We start from the raw sequence: 16,857 nt of genomic DNA, 5'->3' as shown, positions 1-16,857 counted from the left end.
AATGTTTTATTATTATATCAGCGACTCTTTAAGATGTTTACAGCAGAACAATAGAAACATTTTTAATATAAAAATTATAAATCTTAGCCATTCTCCAATGAATATCATCAGAATTTGTAATAGCTCTTTCACGGTGATTAGTGATGAGCAAGGAAACCCTTCATTGAGTAATTCAAATTAGGGAAAGCCTTTTCCTCTAGACATGACCACCATTGGGCCAATTTTCTATACTGACAAATTTTCCTTTCTCACAATAATTTGTAATATAGAAGCCTCCAATGCATCATTTTGTAATATATGTGAGTATCATTACATTTTCATCTTTACCTAGACCAACCAAGAAAAATCACCGAATAAAATTGCAACTTGTTTGTATAGACAAATAAAAACTACCCAGTACTAACAGAACAGGAAATATTGTTAATGACTATCTTGGAAGCAATACTTTGTTAAAGTTTGGATCAGATTAGATATGTAAACAGTTTTTTTTTTTTTTTCCTTAGTTCTTACTAAACTATATGTTAATGAACTCTTGAATGCAAGGTGCTGCACATATGAAGGGAACACAACTTAATGCATAATTTATATGAGAGTCTATTGTATGAGGCAGATCGATATCTAAAAGGATTGCACTTATAATTACTGTACTTGCCTTATTAAACTCGAACTGCACCACATTATATACCTTACGGTATAGGCATGTCAATGGACAGACATGCCTCTACGTACGTGGAGACATGTCGATGAATAGACATGCCTCCACATATGCGGAGACATGCCTCTTCATTGCGATGTCTCTAAACCTAAGGTTTGTGCAAGACAACGATATCTTAATCGTTATTTATTCGGTTAATATTTAAACATGATTTCTCTTATTGTTTAGTATTTAACGATTCTTCAAATCAAAGAATCGTTAATCATTATTGTTATGTGCAATAACAATTTCCATAATCGTCTTGAAAGAGATCAACTTAAGTCGATATGCACAACGATAAATATATATCGGATTTCTTTATGAGAAAAGTCGATTCATATAATGAAATGATCAATATAATCGATACTTGTGGATACGGTGCTCATATTCCGATTTGTATAGACAGTAATAAATATTCATTATGTATATATATAGATATTCGTATATAGAATAATAATGACACTTATTTTTATTACATATACTAATATATATATATATATATCAATGATAATATGCATTACTTATACATATGGGACTTCTCCAACCGAAGCTATAAAACATCAACACTCCCTCTTAGCTAGGGAAGAGAATTACAAGTTTTATATATATAGGAAACTACACATAGTGTAGTAGAAATCATTATATGATATCAGGAGCAATGGTCTACAAGTATCAACACTTATGATACTTACCACAACTCGACATGCCCGATATGGTATGTGCACTAGCATCAACCATATGATGCCTACCGTAGGGATGTATGGAAATCATGGCATACTCACAAATATTAAGCACTTAATATCCACCATGATATATCTCAACAATTTCAAGATATCAACCTTATGATAAAATTGTTATAAGAAATATGCGCTATCATGACATGTTCATAGATATCAACCATATGATATCTATCATGATAGATTGTAGAGTTATTGTAAACTCATCACCTTCCAATAACTACTGAAAATACAAGCGATTATCATTCAGAAGTCGTCACTTCTTAATGATGTACACAGGTGCCCAAAATGACAGAAAGAGTTTATATTAAACATCTTTTAGAATATATTAGTACAACAACAATGCTGAGACTCAAAACTCAGAATTTTACATTTCAACCATACCAAGCTTACCTCTGAAGTGTTCTACCTTTGTTTTGGCTAGAGGCTTGGTGAGAATGTCTGCTGTTTGATCTTCAGTACTAATATATCTCAGCTGAATTACCTTTCTTTCCACCATGTCTCTAACATAGTGATAAGTTATTTCAATGTGTTTGGACCTGTCATGAAATACTGGGTTTACTAAAAGCTTTAAACAACTCTAGTTGTCACAGTGGATAATAGGACTTAAGGATTGTCCAAACAATCCTACAAGGAGTTTTCTCAACCATACTACTTCTCGTGCTCCCATAGATGCTGCGATGTACTCTGCTTTTGTGGAGCTCTGAGCAACTGAGGACTGCTTTTTGCTAAACCAAGATATCATAGCTGATCCTAAACTGAAGCAACACCCTGATGTGCTTTTTCGATCTACCACACTTCCAGCCCAATCTGAGTGTATATCCGTATAAGTTTAGATCTACATTTTTTATATTTTAAGCCATATCCAATTGTTCTGTGAAGATATCTCAAGATATGTTTTGTTGCAACTACATGTAACTGCGTTGGCTCACACATGAACTAATTGAGTGCATTCACAGCATAAAATATCTGTTCTAGTATTGACCAAGTACATCAATGATCCAATCATCTCCTGGTAGAGGGTGGAGTCTGTTGGTTCAGAACTTGTAGCTGCTTCTCTCAATTTGTGTAAGTTTGTTTCCATGGGAGTGGACATAGACTTACAATCCATCATTCCAAACCTTTTAAGAATGTCAATAGTGTATTTCCCTTGATTTAGAATGATCTCATCAGTTTGTTGCCATACTTCTAAACCGAGGAAATAGTGTAGAGGCCCTAAGTCCTTCATTTCAAATTCAGCTGCAAGTTCTTGTTTACATTTGATGATGAGATGCTCTTCACCTGTTATTAACAAGTCATCAACATAAAGGATAAGAATTAACATATCTCCATTGATTACCTTAAAATAAAGATTCGGATCTGCATCATTCTTTGAGAAGCCAAGTCCTGATAAATAGTGATCTATCCTTTCATACCACGCTCGAGGAGCCTATTTGAGCCCATATAAGGCTTTCTTCAATTTGCAAACATAAGGTTGCTCATGTACTACAAATCCTTCAAGTTGTTCCAAATAGGCTTCCTCTTCTATCACACCGTTAAGAAATGCGGTCTTTACATCCATTTGATCGATTTTCCATCCTTTAGATGCAACAATAGCAATCACAGCGTTGACAGAAGTGTATCAAGCAACAGGAGCAAAAGTTTCTTCATAATCAATTCCCTCTTTCTGAGAGAAACCTCTGGCGACAAACCTTGCTTTGTATTTTTCAATACTTCCATCTGCAGCATGTTTGTTTTTGAAAAGCCATTTAGAAGACACTACTGATTTGTTCTTAGGCCTAGGCACAATGTCCCAGACATCATTCTTGAGAATAGACTTATACTCTACTGTCATGGCTTCTTTCTAGGCTTGATGTTGGAAGGCTTCCTCAACAGTAGAAGGTTATGAATTAATGATTTCACTCATTAGAACAATGTAGCTAGAGAATCTATTAGGTCTTTTACTTTCCCTGAAAGTTCCTTTTGGAGCTGCATAATTTTCAGCCTCCTCAATCATCTTCTTGGCCCATAGTAGTCTTTTCTTTGTCACATTAGTGTCCCTAGGTTCAACCATATAGTCCATAGGTTCAATGTGAGTGTTGCCTTCAATTGGTTCGTGAGTCTCATTCTGAATCTCAAAGGAGTGATCCTTTTCACTATATTGAGGGGATTCATCTTCTGTTTCATTAACATCCTTAGATCTTTTGAATGCAACATCTTCTTCAAATATTACATCCCTGCTTAGTTCAATTTGTTTTTGACATGGAATATAGACCCTATAAGCTTTAGAAGTTTCACTATACCCAACAAAGATTCCCTTTCTCCCAGAGGGTTCTAATTTAGATCTTTTCTCTTTAGGGATGTGACTGTAAACAGGACAGCCAAAAATTCTTAAGTGACCTCTGTCAGGTTTTATTCCTGTGAATGCTTCTTCAAGAGTTTTGTTATCAAGAAAGGAATGTGAACATCTATTTTGGATATATACAGCAGCACTAGAGGCTTTAGCCCAAAAAGAGGTGTGAAGGTTTTGGTCATACATCATGGCTTTGGTTGCTTCTACTATCGTTTTGTTTTTCCTTTCTGCAACCCCATTTTGTTGAGGGTTGTAAGGAACAGTGAACTCCCTCTTAATCCCAACATTATTACGAAAAATTTTAAAGTTTTCAGAGATATATTCCCCCCCCCCATTATCTGATCTAAGAGTTTTTATACTTCTACTTGAGGTGTTTTCTACTAAAGCTTTGAATTCCTTAAACCTTTTAAGGACTTCATCAGACTCTTTACACTTTAGAAAATATATCCATGCCTTCCTAGAGTAATCATCTACAAAAATGACATAATACAAAAATCCTCCTAAGGAGGGTACAGACATGGGTCCACAAATCAGAATGAACAATTTCTAATACATTTTTGGATTTACTTTCACTATTATGAAATGTGCCCTTGGTATTTTTTCCTAAGGTACACCCTTTGCAGATTCCTTCATGTTCTTGAGTCAGCTTAGGTATCCCTGTCACCATTTTCTCTATAGAAGGTAAAGCACGAAAATGAAGATGCCCTAATCTTCTATGCCACAGTTCACAAGTGTTAGAAGATTCATGAATAAGTGCTTGTGAAGGAGAGATGCAAAGTTTGTATAGGCAACCATGTCGAACTCCAATGGTGTGAGCCTTCTTGATGGTTGATTTCTTTGGCCAGGCTAAGACTTTTCCATCCATGAAGGTGATTCTATATCCTTTGTCTTCAAGAGCTGATATTGAGATTAGGTTGCGTTTGATGCCTAGTACAAATAGTACACCTGTCAATTGAAGGCCAATGCCTGATTTTAGTTGAATAGTACAAGTTCCAATCCCATTCACTGGGTAGTTTGAATCATCCCCAATTGTGACTTCCTCATCAGATTTTTCTATCATGGTGTCTAAGTGCTCTCTGAACCCTATTATATGCCTAGATGTCCCATTGTCTATTACCCAGGTGTTGAGGCTGGTTGATACTTGACTGGATAGAGTAGAGTAGAATACAAGTCTTTCAGAGTCTGTGTTGGGCTCACCGACTTCAGCAATTGAGGCTTGAGGCTTAGGTCTGTCAAGACACTTTACAGCAATGTGACCATATTTATCACATCTAAAGCATTGTACTTTAAATAGGTCCCTCTTCCTTTTGAAGGATTGCTTCCTAGTTGAATCTTTACCTCTCCTCTTCTTGAAGTTATTCCTCTTTCCTCTTTTGTGAGACTAAGAGTTTAGGATTTCTTCATTTTGGGAGTTAATTCCAGTCCCTCTAGTAATCAATCTGGATTCTCCTTGTATACAATCAATCTTTAATCGATCAAATTTGGGGAGTTTGGATCGAGCACTAATTCCTTGAATAAAAGATTCCCAAGAAGTGGGAAGTCCGTTGAGTGCCAGCATAGTCAACTCCTTGCTATCAAATGTGTGACCAATAGTGGATAATTGGTTTCTTAGTTCCGTTATCCTCATGAAATATGAAGTAGTAGTTTTACTTTGGTTCATTTTGATGTGGTGTAGTTGTTGTTTTAGAGCAAGAACCCTGCTAGTATTATTTATCTCAAACATGTTCTCTAGTGTTGAAAACATTAGATAAGCAGTATCTAATTTTGAGATAACTGGAACAATGTGATCTTTTACTCCATCCACCAATAGTTTCATAGCTTTATTATTATTTCTTGTCCATAGGAGTTTTTCGTCTTCTTCATCAGGCATGGGTAAGGCCTTTTCCACAAGAGTGTATAATTCATGTTCCTTTAATGTGAGCATCATTCTAAACTTCCAAGATACAAAATTTGCAGCTCCTTCAAGTCGGTCCTCTGGCCTAACTCCACTCACCATTTTGACGAATATAGAAATCTAGAGATTTTAATGAAGTTTGGTTGTTTCCCATTTATAAATCTGATCGGATCTTTTCTTCAAACTAGCTCTAATACCATGTTAAAGTTTGGATCAGATTAGATATGTAAACAGTTTGTTTGTTTTTTTAACTTAGTTCTTACTAAACTATATGTCAATGAACTCTTGAATACAGGGTGCTGCACATATGAAGGGAACACAACTTAATGCATAATTTATATGAGAGTCTGTTGTATGAGGCAGATCGTTATCTAAAAGGCTTGCACTTATAATTACTGTACTTGCCTTATTAAACTCGAACTGCACCACATTATATACCTTACGGTATAGGCATGTCAATGGACGGACATGCCTCTACATACATGGAGACATGTCGATGAATAGACATGCCTCCACGTATGTGGAGACATGTCGATGAATAGACATGCCTCCACGTATGTGGAGACATGCCTCTTCATTGCGATGTCTCTACACCTAAGGTTTGTGCAAGACAACGATATCTTAATCATTATTTATTCGGTTAATATTCAAACACGATTTCTCTTATCGTTTAGTATTTAACGATTCTTCAAATCGTTAATCATTATTGTTACATGCAATAACGATTTCCATAATTGTCTTGAAAGAGATCGACTTAAGTCGATATGCACAACGATAAATATATATCGGATTTCTTTATGAGAAAAGTCGATTCATATTGATCAAATGAAATGATCAATATAATCGCTACTTGTGGGTACGGTGCTCATATTCTGATTTGTATAGACAGTAATAAATACATTATGTATATATATAGATATTCGTATATATAATAATAATGATACTTATTATTATTACATATATTAATATATATATATATATATATCAACAATAATATGCATTACTTATACATATGAGACTTCTCCGACCGAAGCTATAAAACATCAACATACTTCAGAAAATTCTTGAAAGAGATTTGACCAAGTCAATAGAATAAAACAATGGCAATCCTAGTGTAAAAAGTATGCACATCCAACTAAAGTAAAAAAAGAAATCTGCTAATTAAATTTTTTGGAAGTATACGTACCTCTAATTCTGCCAAAATGAGATAAATCTACAACCTGAACAAACAATCAGATAGGAGTTAGTATGATTGCATAAACATGCAATAAACTCGTGACTTTCAAATTAACTTGATAAAAGCATATATTTGGTGGAGAAAGCAAATGTGCTTCTCAAATACATGTAAAGGGCAAAGCAAATAATTAGGAGCATTAGGTTTCACAGTCCATTTTAGTAATTTCGTAAAGCTCCTAGATTAAACTGTATAACAGTATTTTCTTTCAACATTTCAGATCAGATTCTTTGAACAGTCACTTGGATGTTCAAGGCAAGAAGTTGTGGACAAAGCGGAAACTAGTCATTCATATATAATGATAAAGATGCCAAGAAGGTTACTTACCTTAGGGAATGCAGGAGGAAACCAAAAGTTGTATGCTAAGACTATAGAATCTTAGTAGTGAGCTTTACCCATGTAGCATGTCAAAGAGCCATCCCATTATTTAGCTAGTAAATATAATTAGAAACAAACCTTCAAAATCCATCCCATTTTAGATTCAATAAAAGACCAAGGAGCTATGTTATTATCTGTATTTAATGTCTTAAAATTGGTCATATTCATAAAACATGGTCTATATTACCGTGAAGACATTCAATCTGCTGTGTAAACGCTCAAAAAAAGGACCTATGTTTGACACTCTTGGGAAAATTTAAACCTTAAATGTTACCTCTCTGCCATATGTTAGATCCCTTCAATAGATTTCCATTGCTTCAAATTTGAGAAAAAAAGGATCCTATATGAAAAAGTTGTAGCCTTCATAAGTTTATCTTTGTAATCCTACCTGAAATGATCAACTATGCATTAATGGCAGACTCATGCTTGATGATATGTGTGAATCTTTTCTGAATTAATGACTCATCCATTAATTCATAACAGGTTCATGTTGTGTCAAAATGTCATTACGATTAACGTTATTTATCTGTTGGGTTCTTCTGTGTCATTTTATTGACCCAATATATGAACAAATATGGTCATTAGGGCTCTTGCAAAGATGCTTAACGGTATTCAATGGCAGCACATTTTCAGCTTAAGTTAGTTATAGAAATGTTGGGCAAATTTCAGCTCAGAATGAAGCCATTATGAGTTATTTTTCAGAGCAAGGGAAGTTTATAAGTGCATGAGAGATGAATGTATTGATCCTGCAACAAAGGTCCCATGAGAGTAACTGACTTGTAATCCTGTCAATTCAAATTGATATAAGATGGCACAACCGTGTCTCTAAGCTGAAGTAGACATGGTGCATAGAAGTAAAGTGTTCCTCAGTCTCCTCTTCCTATAGAGAAAGATGGAAAAAACTATCACAGCATGGAATACCAGTGGTTTATCTCAACTACTAAGCAAAGAGAACATGCTTTCAGCTGACCAAAGTAAACCATTGGGACACACTATCCAGTATGTTATATATTTTGAGAGAAGCCAATGTGACTTACATATTGTTGACTTATATATCCTCTCACGTTTCTATTGGTTTCCTTCTATGAGGGAAGAAGGCGAGAAGTGTCATGACTCGTGTCCCTTTTTTGAGCTAAGGAAATAATTAATAACTTAAGTTGTCCATATAACTTTATGTTATAACCTTGCGAAAAGGTCAGCTTATGTTATATTATTAAAATAAAAAGCCTAGAAATGATATTAAGAAGTGTTTTTAAAGAGGGCCTAGAGGTGATATTAAGAAGTGTTTTTGAAAGAGAGCCTAAACTGATGACAAAAAAAGTGTCAGTAAAACCAAGGGGTCAATTCAAAAAATTAAAAAGAAAAGATAATTCTAGACACTCCTAGACGGAAGTTTAAATTAAAAAATAAGAGATTATAAAAGCAGTAGCTTGGCTAGGTAAAAGGGCATTCTAAATATTTTATGTAATGTCCCGCCCTGTTCTGCACTAAATGTTTTGCCCCTTTCCTTTCCTCTTTCCAATGGTTTAGTGTCTAAGCATAATATCAAACAGTTTGCAGAGGAATGTATTGATTCTCTGTTTGTAGGTTTAAGTGATGATGCATTGCATTAATTTTCACATATCATCCGAAGACTTGATTTCATACAGGAATAATATTTTAAGCAGTGATAAATCTTAATAACAACAATGATTACATCAAGAATTGACACCATTAATTTCCATTCAACAGACTGCTGGAATTAAGTTTCAGATTACAAGATATGCAGAGTTTCAGACATCTTTTTCTGCACATAATATTCAGTCCATTACCTTCCAAAACACAGCTGATGGCTCTTTCCAGCTAGCAAATCTTTACCAGAACAAAGGGACAGCAACCGTGTGTAGGTACAAATGCACAACAGCAACTGAAGTGCAAAATAAATCCAAATCTTACTCAGAAAATCTCATTCCCACATTCCACACATAGAGGAATCTAATCAAGAACAGATTTCAGTCCTTAATAACTGAAATTAATGATTAAAAACAGCACTTTGGGACAGTAAAATAACGATGTCTTCAACTGAAGTATGTCTCCACATCCAGATCAGAACTGCAACTTCATTTTCTGTGTCATACCCTTCAACACCCTAGAAAACCAACTGAAATTGACCCAGCACTGTAGCACGTCACTGTGACTGTACAAACTACTGTAGCAGCAGTACATATCACTGTAGCAAGCTATCAAAAATCGTAAAATCTTCAAATCTTTACCAACTGATCAAATAAGCACAATATGAATTCTGGAATGAATCCACCCAATAGGCTGAATGGCTTTTCATCCACACAACCAAAAAAGTCTAAGGGTTTCCATCCTCAGATTTCCTGTAAATAAAAGCAAAAGCTCTCAAACTTCTCAGAGAAAAAATAAATAAGCCAAGCATATGCAAACGAGCTCTAAATGAGCCCTTTTATAATTTTCCAAGGAAGCTTCCAGAAAACCAATTTAATTTTCCCTCTCTTTTAATTTTCATATTTGCTTGCAATTGGGAATAATAATAAAGTGCCCCTTAATTAAAGATTCGAAATGGAGGCCCGTTGGTCTCTGCAACGATGGCCATAGAGGGAGAACAGAACTTCTCAAGTACCATTCCGTAACCGGTAGGGGAGAGAGTTGGATTCTGCAAGCACTCAGAGAAATGGAGTGGCTTCAGGAGCAAACAGAATTCCGATTGGAAATAGAAGGTTTAGTGTTTTCCAAAATCAATCTTGGACAAACCCTAACCGAAGGTATGGTGGTCTTCAGAATGGAGGGGGCCAAAAGGTTCGTAGGGGGGGTCTTCAGGAATACGACATGGGCACAGGAGGAATCGAAAAAATATCAATCCGGACAAGCTTCAGAAAGGAATAAGGCAATGGAAAAAGAAACCACTGGGAGGAGGAGGTTTGAACCAGAATCGATTCACAAAAGGAACAAAGCAAAAATCGGATCAACACTATGTCAAGAAAATCAATAGCAAGCTGGTTGTTCTACCTCCAAACCTTTTGACAACAATGGCAGAACGATTAAAGGATAGGGCACTATTTATCAAATGGAGCAGGATAGGCGGTTCACATGAGGAAATCATGGACTGGTGGAAATCATCCTTCCCAGGCAAGTCGAGTATTTGCTCCCTGCAAATAGATTTTTTCTTAATAGAATGCATAGATTTAAACCTAAAAATGGAACTTCTTTACGGAATCCTAGATTTTTATGAAGGTTCTAGCTTCTATAGATTAAATTGGAACCCTAGCTTCAACCCCTCTAAACATATTTTTAGCAAAAAACAAATTAGGATTAGTCTGGTTGGACTCCCGGCAGAGTTCTGGAACAAAGAATCTATAGTTAGAATTGGAGATGCTTTGGAAGCACAAGAGGACATACCAAACTTGTATGTAGAGATAGGTTCAGACATGGGGATTTACAAAGAAATAGAAATTCTCTCTAAGTTTGGAAAATGGAAACAAAAAATTGAGGTGATGAATAACAGAACTCCAAGGAAATGCCTACTGAGAGAAGTCATGAAAGCAGGAAGTTCTTCTAATATTCTCGGGGGAGGTAATTCCACAATATTGACAAAAACTCAGAGGATTAGTATGGAAAGATTAGTAAAGGAAAAGGGATTTGGAGTTTTAGAGGGAGAAAAAGCACAATTGCCAGATAATGTGACTGAGGATGATTCTCAGGTAGTCATAAGGGCTAGGGCGAATGAGTCTGTCATCCAAACTGATCAAGAGGACGGAGTCGATCAATTGACCCTTGGAGCTAGTTCAAAGGTAGTAAAGGACAAGAGTATAGAGGACACTGGTATAGAAGGAACTCTGGAGACTTCGATACAAAGCATGAATGAAGATTTGGAGAGTAATAAAGAGCCTTTGACAAAGTTTGATCAAACTGTCATAAGGGTGATGAGTTTAGAAGAACTTAATGAATTAAAGAAGGATAGTGAGGATCTAAACAAAGAAATCATTCTTCAAATGTCTCCCCTCAATGGGAAAGGGAGGGAGGGGTTTAACAATCAAGGGAATTTGGTTTCTTTAAAGGATCAACAAAATGAGTTGGTTGGGAGTCACTAGTCAAGAGAGACATTAGAAGATATCCAAACAAAGGTGGTAGATAAAGAGTGAGAAGTTGAGAAAATAATAGAGGAATCTAGATTTGAAAATAAATCTACAGAGTTAGAAGCGGCGTGTGAGTTTTTAGGCTTATCTCCCTAAGGAAATATTGACTCGGGGGAGCTAAGAGAAGCAAATTTCAAAATGGTTCAAAGTGTATTGGAAAATGAAGGGATTAAGGAAATGGAACAAGATCTTCCTCTAGGTGGAGTGAACCCCTTTATGATGGAGAAGGATGGTGGGGAGGAGTGTTTGGGGTTGTGTCTATGCTGCCCTCAGAAGGACAAACCAGATTGTGGAAAAGTATCAGGGAAACGAAGAGGAAGGAAGTCCCTAGCTGAACTTAGGTTGAAGGATGGATTTGCTATTGACTAAACAAAGATAACTACTATGCTGAATGCAAGGAAGGGGAAGAACCTTCCCAAGGAGTCATGAAGCTCCTAAATTAAAAAGTTAGGGGCCTATTTGCCCCTAACAAGAGGCGCTTAATTAAGCATGGTGTTAAAAGGATCCAAGTGGAGGTAGTATTATTACAGGAAACTAAACTAAACAAGGAGGAGATGGATAGATTTAGGAAGGGTCTAGGGATTTGGCAAGTGAAGGCAGTTCAAGCAGAGGGAGCTTCAAGGGGTTTTGCTAGTCTTTGGAATCCAAGGTGGATTTTAAAATTCTTATAGAGAGGAGTAATTGGATGGCAGGTTATATAAAGAGTATCAGTAGTGGTGTTAGATTCAGATTATCTATGGACCCACTCCGACTGATTATAAGAGGGAATTATGGAGTAAAATTGCTGAGCATGTCAACAATAATGTTTTCCCGCATACGATTATAGGAGGAGACTTTAATGCCATATTATATCTTTCAAAGAAGAAGGGTGGAGTGCAGATGGAATTGCAACCCCAAATTGACTTCAAGGACTGGGTGAATAGGAACAACCTCATGGAAGTTCAATCTGAAAATGGCACCTATACATGGAATACCGTTGAAAGGATTTAGTTATATTGCAAAGAAGTTGGACAGGTTTTTTTTTAAAGGAGATCTTTTATCCTTTCAAGAGAAATGAACTCCTTAGTGGTGGCTCAGGCAAGTTTAGACCATTATCAAGTATTAATCTCCATTGTTGAAGAACATAGACCCACCAACAACCCCTTCAAATTTGAGAATATGTGGATGAAGGACAGCAAATTTTTTGAACTAATCAAAAAATGATGGAAGGAGGAAAGCTTTGAAGAGTCAAAACTCTTCTGATTTATCTCCAAAATAAAGACTCTGAAACAAAAACTATTGAAGTGGAATGAGAACACTTCAAAAATATTTTTGCAAAGAAAAAGGAGATTTGAGGAGGAATTGACTGCAGTAAATGAAGAGGTTATCAAGTTGGGGATGGATGTAGACCGATACGAGAAAGAAATGATGCCATTATCCAAATATCAAGATCTGCTAGCCAAAAAAGAAAATTTTTGGAGGCAAAAATCCAAAAAAACTTGGCTGAAAGGAGATAGAGACTCAAAAAATTTCCACGCTAGTACCAAAGTGAGAAGGGGAACAAACAGAATCCTTAGTATTAGAAAAGACGATGTTGTAGTAGTAGATAAGCCAAAGGAGATAGCTAAAGAAGGGTTTTCTTACTTCAAAGGAATCTTAAATAATTGGGAGGGATAAAACTTGTCTGATCAAATAGAATTTGCTAGCTAGTATTCTGAAAAAGATTTCAGAGGTTCAGAATCGCAAGTTGACAAATAAGTTTGCAGAGTCAAAGATTCATACAACTTTATTTCAATTACATCTAGATAAAGCCCCTGGGCCAAATGGATTTCCAGCTGATTTTTACCAAAAATGTTGGCATATCTTAGGACAAGAAATGGTGGAAGCTCTAGAGGCGGCAAGAAATGGGGGGAGAGTTTTGAAGGAAATTAATAATACATTTATTGTATTGATCCCCAAGAAAGAGATCACAAGAGGGCTAGACAATTACAAACCGATTTCCTTATGCAACATAGTATACAAGGTTTTGGTGAAAGCATTGGCAAATCAATTAAAAGTAGTATAGCCACAAATAATATGTGAAGAACAATCAGGATTTGTGTCGGGTCATTCTATTCTAGATGGAGTTATTATAGCTCTGGAGGCCATTCATTCTATTCAAAGTAATAGGCAACCGAGCATGTTGATCAAATTAGACATTAAAAAAGCATATGATAAAGTGGATTGGAGATTCTTATGTAAATGTCTAGAAGCCTTTGGATTCAATAAACAGTGGATTGATTTGGTCTTTTACTGCATATCTACTGCAAAATATTCAGTCATTATAAATGGCTCTCCAGAGGGATTCTTTGAGGCATCTAGGGGAACAAGACAAGGAGACCAGTTATCCCCATTTCTATTTATTATTATCGCGACGGCCTTGGGTAGAAACATTAAAATAGCTCTAATGGATGGAAACATCAAAGGCATCAGTATAACCAGTAGCATTCCTGTAGTCTCCCATCAACAGTTTGCAAATGACACAATGCTACTAGGAGAAGGGTCTTTGCAAGAGGCCACAAACTTAAAATGTATTTTGGAGAAGTACACTATGGCATCAGGGCAACATATCAATGTGGAAAAATCAAAAGTCTTCTTTTTCTATCTTCAGCCTTGGATGGAAATAGAGATTTTAAGAATATTGAGATTTGGAAGGGGTTCCCTCCCTTGCAAATGCTTAGGTTTACCCCTTGAAAGAGGAATCAGGTCTACAAAGATTTGGGACCCTTTAGAGGAGAAGATGGACAAGAAAATGTCGGTCCGGAAAGGTAGATGGTTGACATGGGCGGGTAGAGTCAATGCTTAAAGCAATTTATCAGCCTTACCAATATATCTCATGTCATGCTTAGCATTACCAATAGAGGCAAATGAGAAAATAATTAAGAAAATGAGATCTTTCTCCTGGCAAGGAATTGCTGAGAAGAAAAAGATAGCATTAGTAGCATGGGATACAATCTGCAATCCCAAGGAGAATGGGGGGGTAGGAGTGAGAAATCAAATATGGCAAAACAAGGCATTAGGTGCTAGATTGGTTTGGAAAATGTATGAGCAGCCACATCTCAAGTGGGTTAGTATATTTCAAAAGAAATATGTATAAGGAGACAATCTCGAGGCAATATTTAGGATGGTTAACCCACCCAAAGGCTCAAGAGTTTGGAATTTCATTTTAATGTGTAGAGGGTTAATTATGGAAAAACGGACTCGGGATATAGCAGATGGTTCTGAGGCTTTGTTTTGAAACAACTCTTGGGGTGGATACTCCCGAATTAGCTCCCCTATCGATACTATCCAATTAAGAGCTATATTGGAGAGGGGTTGGGGTATACATGTGAAAGATTATGTGAGCTTTAATGAAGAAGGGAAAGCCTTAGGGTGGGAATAGAAATCTTTACAGGTTCTCCCGTTACCAAGGGAAGATATCCAGCAACAAAATGACATTCTTCAAATCAGATCTCTGGCTTTTAGGGATTCTAGAGACAGATTGGTGTGTCTTGGGGCTAAATCAAGGTCCTACAATGCTAAAGATGGATATAGGGATCTCATCAGGAAGCAAAATTGGGTGCAATCAGATATGCCTTTACAGTTATGTTGGAGTAAATGGTGTTTGCCAAAACTAGGGATATTTGCTTGGGCAATGCTAAAAGGCAAGATTCTCACAAGTAGAGTGGTTTAAGAAAATTGGCTTCAGTGGTCCATTACAATTAATCATCTTTTTTTGCATTGCCCTTACTCCTTAAAATGATGGCAATGGTTGTGTGTGAAATTTGGATGGTCCACAGCATTGCCTTCAGACATATTGAATCTTTTCTAGAGCTAGCCGTTGCTTAACAAGACAGGGCTGTATGGTGGCTTATGGATAGTCAGCCCCTCAATTTTGGTCTAGGAAATCTGGAAGGAAAGGAACAGAAGGATCTTCAAAGGGGAAAAAATGCATGGAGATTGCATTATTAACAAAATAGAAACAACAATAGTCGAAGTGGTTAATAGTAGGAATGAAAAACACCCACATAAGAACTCCAAATTGACACATTGGGATGGTATTACCAGAGGAAGATGGGAAGGGCTCAAAGCCCCACTTTTCTTTGGCAAGTGGGGTAGAGAGTAATCAAGCAAGAATGGACTGCATTTGGTTACCCCCTCAAGAGGGTTGGCATAAATTAAATTTTGATGGAGCGGCTAGAGGAAATCCTGGTATATCTAGTGCAGGTTGTGTCATTCATCAACAGGATGGAGTCAATATTGCTAGTATGGCAAGACCATTGGATCAGGGCATGATGCAAAGGCAGGGGTTAGACTCAAAATGACAATCACAACATATAGGGCTTCTACAACTCAACATTCAAACAACTCACTTGGGCATACTTACTACTACTAGTCTCCATCATAGACCACTACAAGTCTTGAGCCCTTACACAAAGACTTGGGCATTCATTTGACCTTGGATATCAACTTGGATGGGGTGAACATACTGATTGAGAACATGATACAATGTAACAAAATCAACTTTGTGATCTCAAAGTTTCCACTTACACTTACTTTGACACAAATCAGTCCCTAGCAATTAGGACTGTCTATTTGATGGACAAGAAGCACAACCCAATGTTCTTAAAGCCTTAAACTCTTTAAGCTTGGTTAGGAGAACCCTTCACAAGGTTGGCACACCTTTTTATAGGCCTTGCAATAATGAAAAGCTTCAACAATACCACTGTTTGCAGCATTGCACGACTGGTAATTAGGACTATGACAGTCACTACATTTAGGACAGTCATCTAAACTTAGTTTAGTTCCCTTTGTTTTGACTCCCAAACACTTCCAAGGGTTGGATAGGGTCTCTCCTGACACCAATCACTCAATAAGACCACTCACTTGGTCTTTCAAACAAATTCTCTGTCTTCACTGGTTCATTTATGACAGTCACATATACTGTTTTTGGGACAGTCATAATATTTCGGTGTTTGATCTTCACTGTGGTCTGCCACGCCTTGGAAAAGGTTTGTACATCCTCTTCCCACCTTCCACTTCCCCTCCTAACTTCCAAAGATCTAATCTTGCACTTATACTTTCACATTCATCCCCACACTGTCTTATCAGCCTGATACATCAAGAATATCAGACTAACAACTTGTCACAGCACGTGCCACAATGATTTTGGAGCCCTGCAAGCATGGAATGTCAAAAGTAACATTATAGTACACCTTCCCACCCATTGGTGTGATATTTTTAACGTGGGAAGGACCAAATGTACATTTTTTAGTGCTCACTGGATACCCTAACAAGGGTTTTGACAGTTCTTAGAAAAACAAGTATAACTTTTTCAAATCACAATGAATTTCAGTGAAAAAAAAAGGAAAATTTAATGAATTCACTGTCCATTCATCCCAATAGGTTTTAAAAGGAAACAATATAGATTTCAAAGTGATCAAAGCAGAAT

The 16,857-nt window shown here is 36.6% G+C and overlaps 1 protein-coding gene across 3 annotated transcripts in view; it reads right to left on the bottom strand.

Moving 5' to 3' along the window:
* LOC131077063 (putative transferase At1g60990, chloroplastic) overlaps positions 1–16,857 on the bottom strand; it is a 408,775-nt gene that overhangs the window by 355,601 nt on the left and 36,317 nt on the right. For all 3 annotated transcript variants that reach the window (XM_058014480.2, XM_058014475.2, XM_058014470.2), the window contains exon 3: positions 6,844–6,877. In XM_058014480.2, coding sequence (XP_057870463.1) covers positions 6,844–6,877 — 34 coding nt within the window. The remainder of the gene's footprint in view (positions 1–6,843; positions 6,878–16,857) is intronic.

Source organism: Cryptomeria japonica, chromosome 10, assembly GCF_030272615.1.
Source record: "Cryptomeria japonica chromosome 10, Sugi_1.0, whole genome shotgun sequence".
Lineage (NCBI taxonomy): Eukaryota > Viridiplantae > Streptophyta > Pinopsida > Cupressales > Cupressaceae > Cryptomeria > Cryptomeria japonica.
The sequence above is the reverse complement of the archived record's forward strand: the minus strand, read 5'-3'. Positions and strand labels throughout refer to the sequence as shown.